Below are 18,314 nucleotides of genomic sequence, written 5' to 3' on the forward strand. Positions count from 1 at the left end.
AAGAAAGACAAATTATACCTGACACAAAAACCAGAAATAAATATACCAGAAGGACTATATCATGAAAACAAAGTAGTTGTTCTTAGAGAAAAGTTACTAGTAAAGCAGAAATCTGCCCTTCATATAGGAATGATCTGTGAGCTCCAAATTCTAACGTAAATCAGATTTAAAGATCAAAAAAAGGTTCCATGACCACAAAATCTTAGTGGAATGAGGCAAGGTGTAACAATTAAAGTAGGGGCACCTGGCTGGCTCAGGAGATGGAACATGCAACTCTTGATCTCGGGGTTGAGGTTTGAGCCCCACGTTGAGTGTAGAGATTACTTAAAAACAAAATTTAAGGGGCATCTAGGTGGCTCAGTCACTTAAGCATCTGACTTCAGTTCAGGTCATGATCTCATGGTTTGTGAGTTCGAGCCCTGTTTCAGCTCTCTGCTGTCAGCACAGAGCCCGCCTCAGATCCTCCATCTCCCCTCTCTCTGCCCCCTGCCACCTCTCAAAAATAAATAAATGTTAAAAAGAAAAAAATTAAATTAAAAAAATATAAATTTACCTGGCTGTTTCACTTGCTTAAGCATGTGACTCTTTATTTTGGCTCAGGTCATGATCTAATGGTTTGTGGGTTCCAGCCCTGCATTGGGATCTGAGCTGACAGCATGGAGCCTGCTTCGGATCCTCCCTCTCCTTGTCCCTCCCCTGTTCTTGTGTGCGTGCTCTCTCTCGCTCTCTCTGAAAATAAATAAACTTAACATATGTATATATACATATATATATATATGTATATATATATATTTCAAGAATTAAAACAGGATTATCTAGAATAAAAATGTTATGTTAAAATAGCTTATTATAACTTGAAGACCATTGTCATGTTTTCTAGTCACATACATGCTATCTATATCTGTGAGTTGCATATTCACCACTGAATATATGCATTTACAATTAAAGAGGGTTTTTTTTTCAGTTTCCATGAATATTTAATCTATAACAGAACATGTTCTAAAACTCTTTTCTTTTAATTAAAAAATTTTTAATATATATTTTTTATTTTAGGTAGGCCCCACCCCTAACGTGGGGCTTCAACTCATGACCCTGAGATCAAGAGTCTCATGCTCTACTGACTGAGCCAGCCAGGTGCCCCTAAAAACATTTTCTTTTATTTGAAAGTGAGCATGCATAAGGTTGCTCTGGCCTCTAAAGAGCCCTGTAAGTCTCACTCTCACAGACACTGGACAACATGGCCAGGTTGGCAGGAGGTGGTAGGGGGTGTCCTGCACCAGGGGCTGGACTAGAGGAGCTTTCAGTCTCCACACAGACTATTGTTCTCTGAGCTGACACTCAGGAAACCAGCAGTGAGTGAGTCAGAGATGGAGCAGAGCGGTGAGAAGATGCAGCCACAGCAGGAGACAGACAAGGGGACTGATCGCTGAGGAACATGTGGGCCTGCCACCGTTTCTTAGGGAACAGTCACACGGTTGATTACATTTCTACAAAGACACAGGCTGGAGACACAAAGCCCAAAGTGTATGGACTGACTGGCATCTGCAGGGAGAAGCAGGGTTATGAAAAAAGATGTTCCAAACCTTATATAACAGTTTTTCATAACAAGTTACTGAGTCTGAGCACTGAGTCAAATATGTCTGAGAGAATAACCAAAGGTACAAACTTCACACTGACCTTGATAAGCCCCGGAGGAGGTTTTTCATAACTAGAAAGGAAAAGAAAAACTGCCGTCAATCATGTTAACAGGAACACAATACGTTTTAATGAGCAAAAAGCAACTAGAGGTCAAAATGAAAAGAATATCTTTAGTAAAACCTTAAAACTGCATTAGATCTAAAGCAGTTAGTAAAATATGCCCAGCAGTCAGAGATCTTATAAGTAAACTGATGCTACACCACATCCTGCAGAGATCTAGAACTAAAATTCACTGAAATGGTAACTTGGTGTCTGAGCACAATGAATTTATTTTCGAAGAGAAAGCAAGAGATTGCAGGCGAAATGTGTGGGAAGACCCAAGAGCTAATCATGCTTCCAGACTGTCACGGTTGTCAGGTTATTTACCTACCATAACTTCCACTTACTCAGCATGGAGGCTCATGTGGGGAAGGCTGAGGAATCTGTTCTAACCTGGATGGAGGCAGTGCAGGGGGGCAGGAACAAAACTGGAGGGAAGGGCCTGTTGCAGGGGATGGAGGCGATGGTGATCTGTCCTAGAGGCTTCCTTTCCCATATCCCTGCAGCTCTCAGTTCAAATCCTGCCCACTCACCCTGCCCGCAGAGTGAGCCATCCATTCCTCAGTTCTGACAGCCCTCTGTGCCCATACTGACCTCACTGGACTCGGGGTGTAGGACCCCTGCATGGTGCCTGGACGACATTCTTTACTGAATGATGCTAGAGCAAGCAGATGTATGATGTGTGGGAATGTACGTTCCCTTGGAGCTCACAGACTCCCAAGGGTCCTAAGGGTACATACGCATCATGTCTATGCTCCCAACTCATTTTCACTTCCTATCACTCTGCCGAAGTGCCCCAGAAGGGTTCTGGATTCCAAATCTGGAAAATCAACACCAAATGCTCATGTTCATTTTTAAGTACTGACACACTACTAGCTATAACACACACTGCGTGGGTATTTATTTGGCTTTTAACTGTGAATGTTGATAGGACCAAAAGCAAAAATAAGAATGAAAAAAAGAAACATTATAACCAAATATCCTGGGTCTATTCAACGCCTGCAAAGCACATTTTACTGAAGATATCTGGCCATAGCAGCTAGCTAGTTTAAAACCGTGAAGACTCCAAAAAGTTGTAAATGTGAATGCTTTAACATTGCTGCACCCAGATGGTGAAGCAAGGGTGACTAATTAAATTTTCTATAATGAATATGTATTACTTTTATCAACCGATAAACACTGATAAATCTTAGAAGAGTGAATTAGATACTGATATGGAACAATTTCCATTATACTTTTAAGTAAAAAAAAAAAAAGGTAGGGGGAGGGCAGAGGGAACAAAACAGTGTATTTGGTAAGCTTCTATTTGTGTGTATGGGAAAAAGGAGACTATATGTGGCCACGTGCATGCGATGTGCCTGCGCACACACGCATACACACCAAGTTACCTCTACAAGGATATCTAAGAAATTGGTTACATGCCTGCCTGTAACCAGGGAAAGGAACTAAGGTTCATTAATGGCAGAGACCTGTGTTTCACTGTATTCACACCTACATGTACCAACCTACAAAATGCTTTTTAACTGCAAAAGAAAAGTGGTATCAGTGGTATCTACAGCAATGTTGGTATTAGCCCAGGTTAACGTATCTCTGAGAGAAAAACCAAAGATAAGTTGGGACTAAGAAAGAAAAATGGCGCCAAAAATATGCTATTAGGAGTTCATATCAGCTATAGAGTTATATAGGCTGCATTTCTCTTTTAACAATGCTGTTTCTGTAATTGTTTCAGGAACATAATCCCCACCCTAGCCCTAACCAACTTGATAGTTTCCTCCCACAAAAAGGGAGCAGGTACAATAGGCAAAACTAAATTTGATATTCAGGTAATATTAAGTGTTCAACATAAAAACTTGCTCCCTGTAGAAGTAACCAATCAATTATTGTCCCAGGCATGTTGCTAGGTACTAGAAGGGAGAACTAAGAGCATAACGATATAACTAGTTACATCCAAAAAAACACATAAAATGAAAAGTACTCTCATAAGTATCAATAGCTCTTTATAACTGTCCTGATAAAAGGAGATGGTCTGTCTTTTTGGAGTATAAGACCCCAAATTCTAGTAGAAGTATTTTTCAGTTCCAAATCAGTTGAATGAGAATCCTGTAGAAGTGAAGCAAGGCAGAGCAGAAACTTCACGGGCTTTGGAGGTAAAAACCTTTGAATTATGATTCATTCTCACTGTGTACTTGGGGCATGTTACTTAACCCCCAGAGCCTCAACTTCCACATGGGTGAACATATCACACCATACACTTCACAATGCTGGCTTTTGTCCCTTCTGTTGAAGACAAGTCCATGCTCTCAATAGCTTCATGAGGCACCTCAAGACTGGAGGGAGCATTAGCATCACAGAGGCCGAGATCTGGACCAGCAGAGGTAGAAGAAAACAATGTGCCAGGTGGTAAATGACAAATGCCAGAAGACTATTCTAGAGCTTTTCTGAGCAGACAGAGGAGGATCTGCCCCATGAAGATTACATAGTAAACAACTAGGCATGAATAGACTTAGCTTTTTAGGTGTGCTACAGTTATTTTCCAAAGCAAATGCTTAAAATATTTTCAAACACAAAGTGGTGGCATAACCTAGCAAGAACAATGTAAATCTGCACAAACTGGTGAAATGATACAGTTCATCTGCAGTCATTCATTAGAAATACTGATGCAAAGAGACCAGGGGCGCCTGGGTGGCTCAGTGGTTGAGTGTCCGACTTTGGCTCAGGTCATGATCTCCCAGCCCCTGAGTTAGAGCCCCGCGTCTGGCTCTGTGCTGGCCGCTCAGAGCCTGGAGCCTGTTTCAGATTCTGTGTCTCCCTCTGTCTCTGACCCTTCCCCATTCATGCTCTGTCTCTCTCTGCCTCAAAAATAAATAAACGTTAAAAATAAAAATAAAAAAAAAAAGAGACCAAAGGGAGTTTGGTGGTACAGTCTATGAACCCAATAATCCAGTAACACCTCCTTTGAGCCACAAGAATTGTACAAAAACAACAGATGGTCAAACGCAAATCCAAATTCCTGAAAAATATGTAATTGTTATTGCCAAGATGAAAAGGAGTGTGATGGAACTACACATTGTGAAATCTATTATTAGCAATGACGTTCCCTTAAAAAAGTCAATTTACAACTGTTTTCACAAATTTAAAGGAAGGTAGTTGATGGCTGAAGGGTCCCATTGAAAAGAGCAGGCCAGCCTCCAACAACGCAATGCATTTTGCGTCAAAGGATTAATTACAAAGGATTTGACTCCTTTGAAGACTTTTCTTTACATGATCATCTTAGTACAGGTAACAGAAGTGCCTGAAAGAAAAACGTGTCATTTATTGAATAACTCAGGGAACAGCAAGCTTACGTTTGCCTTCTGGAGCTCATTACAGAGTGACAATCACAGAAAAGCACCGAAAGGCCAGAAATGCACCTCCCGCCTGATGTTTCCATCTCCTCTACAACCTGCCCTTCTCCCACAGCCATGGGCACTCTCCTCCAACCCGCCGGAGCTGGCCTTGCACGGGGCCTCTTGAAGTCAGGCCACGCTGACCAGCAGGAACGGGAGACCCCGGTCCTCATTCTTTCTGCTCAGCTGGAACCGGCCTCTTCGTAGCCCCCACCCTTCATGCTGCTCAAAATCCTCAGGACTAAAGGGAACAAGTCTCCACGCTCTTCCACCTGACAGCCACCTTCGGAATCTTCAGGGACACTCCGTCACCCCATTCTCCGGCCCTCCCCTCCGGGCCGCACGAACGGTACAGGACGGCTGGTTCTCGTCCCTCCTTCGCAGCAGATGAAGAGAATGCGGATTTGACCCGGTCCACCGGGGGCCCTCCGAACCGACACCGTGAAAGGGCACGACCGTAGCGCTCACTGCACTTGGCGGCGCGTTCAGTCCCCAAATCGCGCCCAAGCGCTTACTAAGTGCCGCCGGATCCGCCGCACCCGCCCCGCCGAGCCCCGGCCGCACGCCGACCTCGCGCGGGGGACTAGAGCCCGCGCTTCCCCTGCCGGTCCCGGCCGCTCGGCGCGCGGGGGGAACGGCCCTTCCCTCCCCGCGGAGGCGCCACTGGAAGTCGGGTGGCCGCGCCGCGCGGGGCCGGAACTGGCGGCCGGCTTGGCCGGGGTCCCGCTGCCCGCGCCCGGGTCCCCCGGGGACCCAGCCTCACGCGCCCCCGCGCCACCCCGACCGCACGCCTCGCGGAGGAGCGCGGGCGGCGCGGACTCACAAGGACTCCAGGTGCTTGAGCTGCTGCAGCTGCTGTGCGTCGTGCCGCCGCCGCTTCTGCTCTCGGCGCCGCTGCAGCTCCTGCTCGGCCGACTCCCGCGGCCGCCGCGCGCCTCCGGCTCGCGCGTCGTCACGCCCGGGCCGGGAAGACATCGCGGCCCGCGCGGCTGAGGCGACCCGCGGCGCGCCTGAGGCGCCTGAGGCGGCCGAGGCAGCGAAGACGGCACTTCCTCCGCGCCGCGCCGCGCCGCGCCCGGGCCGGCCCCGCAGCGCCCCCTCCCGCCGTCCGCCCGGGCAGCGCCCTCCGTCTCCGCCGAGGCCTCCCGGTCCCCGCCTCCCGCCAGGCCCGCCGGCCACCTCCCCGGGCCGCGGCCCCAAGTCGGCGCTCGGAGCTCCGTGAGCCCGCTGCCTGGCCGGCCGGTGCCGGAGTTCGGCGCGCGACCCCTGGCGGTGGCGGCCAGGCGGGCGGAGGAGGCCTGCGGGGCAGTCGGCAAGCCCCGCCCCCGGGACGCTGGGAGCGGGTGCGAAGTGACTTTGTAGTCCCGGGTGGGATTAGACTATGAGCGCTGCTCCTACGTGGTGCTGGGATTCAAACAGCTTTGAAGAAAGCAAGACTCTCCATAGAAATTCTCTAATTTTCCGGAGCATGGTGAAAACATAGCGTACAGTGTATTTAGACGTTTGGGTGCTGGGCGAAAAGCTGTATATACTGAGCGCTTTTTATGTGTTGGTCATTGAGCTAAGCCCTTAAAAACGGGTGATTTAATCTTTAAAAACCAATTGCTGTTATTACCCTTGTAGATAGGAAGGAGCCCAGGGAGTTAAATAACATGCACAGGCAATAAGTCGTGGAGCCAGGATGCAAAGTGTTAAGTGCTTAACTAGGTTACATTTTGAAAATGTGTCTGATACGTGAAGTTATGATAATTGTTTTAGCTTTAACATAATGGAAGAAACCACAACGGAAGTAAAAGTAACAGCATAGGGGATATAGCCCTCAAATGTGGTGTTCAATATAGTTAATACTGAAAATATATGAAGAGTGCCTTCATATTTATTAGAGAAAATCCAAATAAACAAAGGCTATGAACACAAACACATGTTACACTGATTTGTCCATTTGTCCCATAACTTGGAAATCAGGTTTCCCTTGAGAGGGAAAAACTAGTACATATACCAGTCCAGCTGTTGATGTAAGCTACCTGGCCCAATAAGTACCCTGTAAATACCTTGCAAGACATCTTCATCTAGTCAAGAATATTGTCTAAGGAAGAGATGTGACTGAGAAACAAAGAAAGTATAACTTAATCGTGTTACAGAAGGAAGATGGTCTCTAGAACCTAGAAAAAGAGAACCAAGGTAAAATAATCAGGTGGTGTTTATCCAGTATTGTCCACTAAAGACACAAATTATATAAACACACATGAGTGTTCTGATCACTGGAGAAATATCCACCATTTGGAATAAGGCATGAAATTGACCAAACGTGGCCTCATCTCTTTTTTTAGTTGAAGTGTAGTCCACATACAATATTATATTCGTTTCAGGAGTACAACATATTGACTCAACATTTATGTACATTAAGAAATGTTTAGGGGCACCTGGGTGGCTCAGTCGGTTGAGCGTCTGACCTTGGCTTAGGTCATGATCTCGCAGGCGGTGAGTTCAAGCCCCTCGTCGGGCTCTGGGCTGACAGCTGGGAGCCTGGAGCCTGCTTCAGATTCTGTGTGTGTCTCTCTCTCCCTCCCTTGCTCATGCTCTGTCTCTCTCTCTCTGTCAAAAATAAGTAAACACTAAAAAATTTAAAAACAATGTGTATCTTGATACTTGTTACCATCTGTCACCATGCAAAGTTATGGCAATATTATTGACAATATTCCGTGTGCTGCACTTTTCATCCCTGTGACTTATCTTATAGCTGGAAGTTTGTGCCTTTTAATCCCCTTCACCTATCTCACCCATCGCCCCATCACTCCCCTCAAGCAACCGCCAATCTGTTCCCTATTACACTGTTTCTGTTTGTTAGGTTTTTGTGTTCTAGATTCCACATGTTCGAGAAATCATGGTATTGTCTTTTTCTCTCTCACTTATTTCACTTAGCATAATACCTCTAAGTCCATCCATGTTGTCAAAAATGGCAAGATTTCATTCCTTTTTATGGCTGAGAGATTTCACCGTATGTATGTGACACATCTTTATCAATTCATCTATGGATAGAGACAGGTTGTTTCCATATCTTGGTTGTCGTAAATAATGCTGCAAAAGTTGGCCCTATCTTAGGGAAATACCTTTCAAGACTAGCTAAGCTCCTCTGCTCTGATTTCATTCCCACCCAACAACATCCTGACAGTGTATTATACCAGATCCAATATGAGGAGAAAGGTGTTTTTGTCAGATTTGAGTACTGGGGTGAGTAGAAAGGTAGTTCTCCTATTGTAGATCAATAACTTGACATTGCAATTTGTAATTTAATATCTTATGACTATAGTTATTGTGGCAAATGGTATTATTCAAGTCACCTACAATAATCTCTCCCATGTCACTTGTTTTCTACAAATGACCTTGATACTCTTCCCATGGAGAGGTGGGGTCTATGCCCCTTCCCTTGAATCTAGACCAACCTTAGTGATTTGATTGTAACCAGTAGAAAGTAGTGGAAGTGATGCCTCATCATTGTAAAGATTAGGTCAGAAAAGATCCGATTGTTTCCACTTGGTTCTCGTTGAATATGTGCTCCTAAAGCCTTAAGAAATGTAAGCTGTTCAACTGCCCTGAAGCCACCATACTGTGCTGAAGCCCAAGTTAACTCAAGAGGAGAGATCACATGAAGTGATCTTGAGACTCAATAAACAGAGGAATGCTAGGCCACACCCCAGTGGCCTAACCACCCCCAAACCCTAGTCAGATGAGTCCATGGTACATAGCAGAGTAAATCCAAGCGTCTCACACCAACAAAGCTGAAGCAGAATTGTTCCTCCCCTCCTCAAGAAGCCTTGTTGATGGCCAAGCTATGCTCCTAAATTAAAAAAATAATAATAAAAAAAGGAAGAAGAAGGAAGAAGGAAAAGATAAAAATAAAAGACATCAAATGTTCTCCAACCATAACCGGTGATCTTATAGCAATCCAGCAAATAATCTGAATACCTTGGGATATACTTCTAGGCAGAAACCAATTGGGTTGGGTTTCTGTCGCTTGCAATCGAAGGAATCACGACCGATTCAAATATTTGCTTAACCCAATGATTTGATCTCTCCCTGTAAGGTGGTACTAGGGGAGATGGATACAAGAAGATCCAGGGGTTGATAGTGCCACTTTAGCAAGTATCAATCAAGACTCTTTGGAAAATACCAACAGATCAAAATCCAAATCAAACTGTTTTAGGGGGAAAAAAATGAAGGAATTTATTGAGTCATATATGTCAAATGTCATGGGGTTGAACTTCAGGAATGGCTGCATGTAAGGGCTGACATATTATCATTAACAGCTTCTCTCTCTTCACTTTTCTTTTGTATCGCTTCAATTTCATGTTGTTTCTCTCACTGTGGGGGCAAAGATGGCCACTAACTTAGCAGCCCCAGATCAAAGAAACTTTCTCAGTTCCAATAAGACGTCCGTGTATTATAGTCATTGGCTTCGTAAGGATTATGTAGCTGTTATGGAAACGGTCACTGTGATCAAGGAGATCTAGTACTCTGGCCAAACCAGTATCATACACCCACCTTAATTCACAGGGGCAGGATTAACAGACCGGGAAGGAGAGTTCCTCAAAGTGAAATCAAGGTTCTGTTAACAAGGGAGAGAGAGACAGAGAGAGAGAGAGACGGAGTGGAAAGGGATTCTGGACAGGGAAAAATAGCAGATGTACAGTTCGGTAATCTGACAGCCTCTCCCAATACCACCTCCTAGTCTGCATTCTAGGCATCTCTGTTTGATGATTAACATGTTAGAACTTATAAAGCAGTGAAAATCTTTTGATCCTTCCCTCTATGCGAGTCTGGGTTCTTTGTGTATTTTGACACCAGACAGAATTTTCCTGGTCATTAACCCAGTGTGATATGCAGGGTGTTGCAGTCACTTCACAAAGGCCTGATGGACCCCCATCCACCCAAAACTGGTTCACTGTCAAGACTGATGATGCCACAAATGCATCAAGAAAGTAGGAAGAAATTTGTTATTCACATATTGATACTTTCTGGAAGAGCAGTTCAGACACCTAAGCTAGTCCAAAAATGACTTCAGCAAAAGTAAGGTGACTGGCCCTGGGTTTTATTGTGTTTAGGGGGTGAAACTGGGTGAGTGTTCAACCCCACACACAGACCAAGACTTTGTGTAATTTGAACTCCCCACCCCCACCCCGGTGCCACTTGGACTTTCCTATCAGCTCACCCACATGTGGGCCAGAAGCGGAAAGTGGAGATGAGGCTTGAAAATTGTCAGTGGTCAGCATCAAAACTGGAATCAGATGCTTTATTACACAGCACCACCTCTCAGACTCAGTCCCGTTTCCTCGTTGTGATGATAGACTCAATGTAGTAGCATCTCATTCATTAACCAGGGAAACAAACAGGAATTCTTTCCCTATTGCTTATAACTCTAAAACATTATTACCTTTCCCCCATTATTTGCACCTGTAGAATCTGGAGGGGTGTGCAGGTACAGTTTCTTTCCAGAAAGAGAGTAAAGTGATTATTGCCCAACCATGAATATGTAGGGAGTCAGCCTTCACTTTGTACTAAAGCACTTAACCCAGGTGAGAGATGCTTTATTTGCATTCCCTCCCTGCTGTACCTCAGTTTTTTGTAACCACTACTCCATCCTAAGATACCATATTCATTCTCAAGGCCAGCCAAAGGGCCTCAGTGTGGGCCCAATTGTGGAGGGGTGGCTGCTGACTCTGTTTTACTGGTTATGTGTTAAGCCTTCCAGACTAGAACGATGTTAAAAAGACTGGACTTTCTCCTGCTTATATCGATCACCTTTCGCAGCATAGCTTTGATGCCATTATTTTGCTCACAAGGTGTATTATTTTACCTACCTATTTTTTGCCAGAAGAATCTAGATGAGTGTATTGTCATTCAAATAATTCATAGAGGTTCAGGGTAGTATGAAAAGAACCTGCAGGTTTGGAGATGTTGCTCTATTTACATCAGAGAGGAGGGTCTCCCTGACATTAGGCACAGCTGCTGCCTTGTCGGATGCCCCTTTGCAGATGCAGCCCTGGGCACACTTGGCACAGCCTGTGGAGCAGCGGGAGCAGGAGCTCTTCCTACAGGATGTGCATTTGCAGGAGCTGGTGCAGGTGTGTGAGCCCCTGGTGGGGCAAGAGGAGTTTGGGTCTATTTTGGGGTCCAATGCAAAGTGGTGAAGGGAGGCACTTGGGCTGGCTGGAGGTGTGGTGGTCCACAAGGTGTATTTGTCTAGTTTTTATCTTACTAGTGACCTTTCTCCACTGGGAAGATGGAGGAAGGTAAAAGGTGAGTAAAAGAGAAAGACCACATTCTGTTATATATTAAAGAAACACTGCTAGCTTAGAGGGTAGGATGCAAATCCATCTTTTTAAAAATTAAAAACACCAGATTTCAAAGAATTCTCTTGGTGAAGTAGGCAGTAAGCTCCCAGGAATACATGTTCACCATTCTCTGCAGCACAGTGGAAACATGTGAGAGACCCTGCATTATTTCTAACAATTTTAACTGGTATTCCAGTAACAGTTTAGTAACTAGTTGGATTGCAGGAAGAATGTCAGACAATATGCTTTATTTGAGGCTTGCAAGTAGAGAAGACTGAGGGAAGAAGGGGAGACACCAAATGTAATTGCTAATCTGTGCCAAACCTTGTTCGTTGCCAACCCAATTGTCATTTCCCCTTTTCTTCCTTGCTGGAAGCACTCTGATTTTGTTCAGGAGTCTAAGGTAGCTGTCTACTTCAGGGGAGGCTGGTTAGAGAGTAGAGACCCCTTCCATCCTTTTTGGAGGTGAATCTTGATTAGTCTTAAAGCAAACGTAGTAACCCTATTCCTCTTCCATTGATTGGTTTAGCAATGGACACAAGATTCAATTTTAGCCAATGAGACGTGAGGGGCGGTCTTGTCCGAGGAAAGCTTTATAGAAAGTTCCTTGATCTTAATAAACGATACTTGGAATGATACTAAATGATCCTTCCTCCCTCAGGATGGTTCTCCCTGCATGTGGTGGCTGGATCCGGGGCAGCCATGAGGGCGCAGCAGTGAAACCCCAGGCTGCCTGAGGAGAGGAGACCATTCAGCTCTTGAGGATGTTTTAGAGACATTTGATTAACCAGTCCTGGAGCTGCTTTCCTATTCTGAGAGACAGTATATTTCTTTTTGGGTTAAGTGATTTTGTGTTGGGTCTTCTATTACTCATAGATAAATATGATTCCTCACATTTACATCGTATTTTGCAGACTTCTGCCCCTCATATACTGCTTCAGTTGATCTTTACAGAAACTCTGTGGAAGTAGGCAAGACATTTTACAGATAAGAAAATTGATTGCTCAGAGAGTAGGGGAATGGGTGGCCCTATAACCAAGGGCATCTGATTTCTAGTCTAGGGCTTTTCATCAGAGCGTATGGTAATTCCAGGAGTGTTGTCATTACAGCGGGTGGGATAATTTGCTGTAAGCTCTTGGGGAGGGAAGAGAGAGGGCGCTGCTGCAAGCAAGTTTCTCCTGCTTCACATTTGCCTCAGGCCAGCTCAGATGGACTTTCCAGTGATGTTTTTCTTAATGCTGGCCTTTTCTTTATCCCTGCTTAGTGTGTGCCAAGCTAAAGTTAACAGCTTACTTAGCTTAGTCTCCAGGGTTTACTACTCTTGGAAGATCTGATTCATGAGACTTCTTTATTTCAGGCTCAATGAAAAGTGGAATTCTCTCTTTATTGCCTAGCTTGATTTTCCCAATCAACTTCCTGTATAGAGGAGATAGAACAGAACCTAGTTTTCTGACTTTCATCCAGACCAACCCTTTGCTAGATGTCCCTTTTCTTCCTTCTCTTTGCTGTTCCATGCCTCCATTGACCTCAGACCTTTTGGATGTTTCTATTATTTTGTCCTTTTCTTTATTTAAATATTTATTTACTTTTTTATTTACTTATTTATTTAGAGAGCAGGGGAGGGACAGAGAGAGAAGGAGAGAGAGAATTCCAAATAGGCTCCACACTGTCAGCACGGAACCCAGAACAGGGCTTGAACCCATCCACCGTGAGACCATGACCTGAGCTGAAACCAAGAGCCCAATGCTTAACTAAGCCACAACAGGCACCCCATTGTTGGCTCTTCTTGAGTATATATTCAGTTTTGAGACATGGGAAGTCCTCACAAAGTCACCCTCAGAAACTCAATGGAAATATATATTTTTTTAAGTTTCAGCTTGGGGGCACCTGGCTGGCTCAGTCAGGTAAGCATGCAACTCTTGACCTTGGGGCTGTGATTTCAAGCCCCAAGTTGGTGGTAGAGATTACTTAAATAAACAGTTTAAAACAAAGTTTCGGCTTGATTTTAATTAGTTCTTAGGATAATGCTATCACTAAAGCCAAGAGGTAAATTTTCTCTTTGGTAGATTGCTATAGAAATCCAATGCAAAGAATATATGTTGGGATTTAGCAATGTTAAAAAGTGCACATACTGTTTGATTAGATAATTAACTTTTTATAAAGTTTTTTTCTTAAATTTTATTTATTTTGAGAGAGTCAGAGACAGCATGAGCAAGTAAGGGACAGAGAGGAGAGACAGAGAATCCCAAGCAGGCCTGGCACTGTTAGTGCAGACAGAACCCGATGTGGGGCTCAAACTCACTACTGGTGAGATCACGACCTGAGCCGAAACCGAGAGTTGGAAGCTCAACCAACTAAGCCATCCAGGCACCCCTAGATAATTAACAATTTTAAAGGAATGACAAGAAATCAAACTGCCAGGAAGCCCTAAAAGGCATAATGGAAGGGGCAGTCACCACTTAGCCTACCTCTTCCTACATCTGTTATTTTTCTGTCCTGGAGTGTTTGCTCTCTCACACTATCGTAGGATTTTAGAATTGGTGGAAGTCTTAGAAATCAACCACTTCATTTTACAGAAGAAGAAACTGAGGCCCAGACAGGTGACATGTGTCACCCACAGTCACAGGAAGGGGGTGGAAGATTCCTGTTTGTTTCTGTGTAAACTGGGTTATTTTGATAAACGTGTAATGCAGTCATTAAAAACCAACAAGGAACACTGAAAAGTACAAAGAAGAAAGCAAATCATCACCCCAAATCCAACCACTTACAGATAACCAGTGTTAATAGGATGAATTATATTCATAGGTTTTCTATTTCCATAGCGTTAGCTCTGTTGGGAACAATGAACATTTCCTCAGCGCTACATGTAGTTTCTCATTAGATTCTGGGATCTAATGAAATCCATAATTATCTTCTAATTACCATGTTTTGTCTTCATCTTACAGAGCACACAGAGACCGTTTATTAATTTGCAGGAGGTCACCTAGGTAGTGCATATAACGGTGTATTATTCCCTTAATAAACTGATGAATTCAATTTGCTCACATTTTATTATTTTGTACTTGTATTTATAAATTAGATTGGTGCCCAGTTTCTCTCTCTGTCTCCCCCTGTGTTGGCCAGATCTTGGTATCAGGATTGTTTACTTCCAAAGGAAGCTGAGAACCCCTTGGTGATTTGCTCTCATTAGTCCAAAATTTTAATAAATAAGAACAACTGATCCTAAGAATTCATTTAAGTACTCTAATGATTTGGGGCTTCTCGGTCTCCATTGTGAAGGCCAATCTAACTTAGTCACGTGTGTGGAGCCACGTGAGATGTTTGCTACTGAGTACCAGCTCACAGTGCATCCACTAATGGCTTGCGGGAACACTCACAGTAACTTGAAACTTTCTCGTGACAGCTGTCAGGGGAGTATCACAATACATGCCTCTCCCTTTCTCTTTAAGTATAAAAGATAATCCTGAAAAAAAATCCTGAAGAATGGTTTCAGTCTTTTTCATGTAGAATCCATTCTTTTAACTAAGTAAAAAACAAAACATAATCATCTAAGATTCCCTCCCTTCTCAAAGCAGCCAGAAGTAATTGGATCCGCGGCCACGTAGGAGCCTCTGGTGGCGCTAAATCTGGGGAGTCTCCAGGGACAGGCGGAGACGGGCCAGTCTGCCGGGGCAGTAAATGCTTTTCTCTTCCAACTTTGGGCCAGAGCCCCGTCCCGAGAAGTTCACGGTTTCTCCCTCGGGGACAGGTTCCCTCTGAAGTTGCCAGGCTCTTCCCAGGGCGGGCCAGTTCGCAGGGCAGGGCAAGGTGGGGCGGGGCAGGGCAGGGCAGGGCCAGACCAGACCCGGGCAGCGCGGGGCGCAGCACACCAGCTAAGGCGCGCGGCTGCGGCTCCTCCCCTCGCTCGGATGTGGCCGGGGGGCGGGGGGTGGGAGAGGGGGGTGGCGGCTGCCGCCCGGGGAGGGCCGGGAGTCTTTTCCACGTTTGCAAACGCCGCGGCGCGCCCAGCCCGGACCCGCGCTGCCGGAGCTCCGCACTCCCTCGCCGGCTCCACGCTGCGCCCCGCGCCCGCCCCTCGCCACCCCTGATGGCATTCAGAGCCCGGGGCTGGAGGCCTCCGCCGCCGCCGCTCCTGCTGCTCCTGCTCTGGGTGACCGGGCAGGCGGCGCCCGTGGCGGGCCTGGGCCTCGACACGGAGCTGCAGATCGAGCGGCGCTTCGTGCCGGACGAGTGCCCGCGCACCGTGCGCAGTGGCGACTTCGTGCGCTACCACTACGTGGGGACATTCCCCGACGGCCAGAAGTTCGACTCCAGGTACCGCGCCCTGGACGCCCGGCCGGGCCTCCGAGGCTGCAGCGCCCACTCTCCCGTTTCCTTCTCTCCGGACAGGCCTTTCCCTCCCGACGGACCTCCCCCAGCTCCGCCCAGCGAGCCCCGCGCTCCTCCCTCTCCCTCCTCCTACCCAAATGCTCCGCTACCCTAAATCTGTCCTCCGCGGGGTAAGTCTACCCGCCCTAGAGCTCGCCTCGCCCGCCCGCCCGGGACCGGAGCCTTGGATAGGTCCTGGCACAGAGGGGTTGGAACAGTTCCCGTCCTCCCAGCGCATTCACACAACGCGAAATCTGTGTAAAATGGCCACCCTGCAAGTAGACCCCCCTCCCCCCAGGAGTAAATGTTGATGTCTGCTTGCCACCTCCCTTTACTGGCCTTTCCGCAGGCCCCTTGAGTCAGACGACGTCTCTCGCAGTTGATGATGATGATGATGATGATGATGAGCTGACGATAGCAGTCGTTACATATATGGAGCTATTACACTGTGTGCCAGGGTAGTTCTAAGTGCTTTGCGTATCATGAACCCATTTAATTCTTAACAACAGTTCTCTTAGGTAGCTACCACTATTTTGCCAGTGAGGTTACTTGAGGCCACTGAGGCTAAGAAACTTAAGTGGAGTCCAACTGAAAACCAAGTGACAGTCCAAGGCCAGGGTCTGTGCATAATGCTACCACTGTCCTTCCTTCTCCGCCACTGGGCATGGGGTAGTCCAGAGCAGGTCGCTCAGCTTTACGCTGGGGCCCTGGACCATGCCCACGATTCCTTCCCTCAAACTCTGCCCCGGGATCACAATACCTGCCCCCAGCTTCTCTCCAGTTGAGCTTTAGAGTTAAGAGGTCTCTTCCTCCAGCTACAGTCAGCTCTCCTCCCCAAGACATTGTTCCAAACCCAGGTCTGTGCCTGCACTTCTCTCAGTGAATCACCAGACTAGACAAAGAGAACTGTTTGTTGAACATTTGCTGTGTGCCCTTGGCTGTGCTAGGCTCATTCCAGAAGTTATCTTAAAAAAATACTCTTACCTTTCTTGACTTTGAGTCAGACAATGAGTCCAGACAATGAGTGCATTTACAAAAGCTGTTTAGTATGCAAGTGGCACATAGCAAATGCTTAGAAATAGTCATGTTTACTGTTGTTTCAGTTGCTTCTTTTTATTTTTAACAGCTTTACTGAGCTATAATTCACATACCATACAATCCACCCATTTAAAGCATACAATTTGGTGGTTTTTAGTGTATTCACAGGGTTGTGCAACCATCACAGCTATCATTAGATAGCTAGAACATTTTCATCACTCTAGAAAAGAAATACTGGACTCATTAGCAGTCACTCCCCTCCCCTCCAGCCCTAGGTAACCACTAATGTACTTTCTGTATCTACGTGGAATCATATAATTTGTGGTGATTTATATCTGGCTTTTTCACTTAGTGTAATATCTTCAGGGTTCATCATGTTGTGTCCTGTACCAGTACTCCATTTCTTTTTTATGGTTGTATAATATTCCACTCTACGGAGGTTCCACGTTTTGTTTATCCATCCATTAGGGTTTTTTTTTAAGTTTATTTATTTCGAGAGAGAGTGGGAGAGGTAGAATTAGCAGGGGAAGTGTAGAGACAGAGGGAGACAGAGGATCCAAAGCAGGCTCTGTGCTGATAGCAGACAGCCCGATGCGGGGCTCAAACTCACCAACCACGAGATCATGACCTGAGCTGAAGTCGGACAGTTAATGGACTGAGCCATCTAGGCACCCCTATCCATTCAGTAGTTAAGGGTCATTTGTATTGCTTACACTTTTTAGCTAATGAACATTTGTGAACAGGGTTTGGTGTGCAAATATGGTTTTCTTTTGGATATATACCTAGGAGTGGAATTACTGGGTACTGTAGTAACTGTGTTTAACTTTTTGATGAACTGCCATACTGTTTTCCAATGTGGTTTCACTATTTTACACTCCTGGCAATGGATGAGTGGTCCTAGTTGTCCACATTCTCCTCAACAACTGTAATTGTCTATCTTTTTTATTCTAGCTCTCCTAGGGGGTGTGAAGTGGTATCTCATCGTGGTTTTGGTTCACATTTCCCTAGTGGCTAATGATGCTGAGCATCTTTTCATGTGTTTATTGGTCATTTGTATGTCTTCTTTCATTTGTGTTTTTAGTTAGAAAATAAAGAAGGGGCGCCTGGGTGGCTTAGTCAGTTAAGCGTCCGACTCTTGATTTCAGCTCAGGTCATGAGCTCATGGTTCCTGAGATTGAGCCCTGCATTGGGCTCTGCGCTGACAGTGCAGAGCCTGCTTGGGATTCTCTCTCTCTCCTTCTCTCTGCTCCTCCTCTGCTCTCTCTCGCTCTGTCTCAAAAGAAATAAACTTAAAAAAAGAAAAGAAGGAAGAATTTCCTGCTTGTGCTGATGATAATTAATAATTCCTACTAGAACAAGCTGATACTTTCTACTCTCTAGCTTGGCAGCCACTGTGAGGCAGTGTGGGACAATGGAAGACATTGGAAAGAGGCACTACCATCCCTTCAGCCAA

At 45.6% G+C, this 18,314-nt stretch overlaps 2 protein-coding genes across 9 annotated transcripts in view; one reads left to right on the forward strand and one right to left on the reverse strand.

The window, feature by feature from the left end:
* The window catches only part of LOC125160561 (retinitis pigmentosa 9 protein-like), a 42,337-nt gene extending 36,167 nt beyond the window's left edge, over positions 1 to 6,170 (reverse strand). For all 8 annotated transcript variants that reach the window (XR_007150289.1, XR_007150287.1, XR_007150286.1 and 5 more), the window contains exons 1-2: positions 5,947 to 6,170; positions 1,678 to 1,708 (exon numbers count right to left, since the gene is read on the reverse strand). Coding sequence is in view for 3 of the 8 variants with exons in the window: in XM_047849605.1 (XP_047705561.1) it covers positions 1,678 to 1,708; positions 5,947 to 6,098 (183 nt within the window). In the remaining 5 variants the exon portion in view is untranslated. The remainder of the gene's footprint in view (positions 1 to 1,677; positions 1,709 to 5,946) is intronic.
* A 9,217-nt stretch (positions 6,171 to 15,387) lies between these two features.
* FKBP9 (FKBP prolyl isomerase 9) overlaps positions 15,388 to 18,314 on the forward strand; it is a 42,166-nt gene continuing 39,239 nt past the window's right edge. The window contains exon 1 of the mRNA XM_047834290.1: positions 15,388 to 15,769. Coding sequence (XP_047690246.1) covers positions 15,543 to 15,769 — 227 coding nt within the window. The 5' untranslated portion in view covers positions 15,388 to 15,542. The remainder of the gene's footprint in view (positions 15,770 to 18,314) is intronic.

The sequence above is a fragment of the Prionailurus viverrinus genome, chromosome A2, assembly GCF_022837055.1.
Source record: "Prionailurus viverrinus isolate Anna chromosome A2, UM_Priviv_1.0, whole genome shotgun sequence".
Lineage (NCBI taxonomy): Eukaryota > Metazoa > Chordata > Mammalia > Carnivora > Felidae > Prionailurus > Prionailurus viverrinus.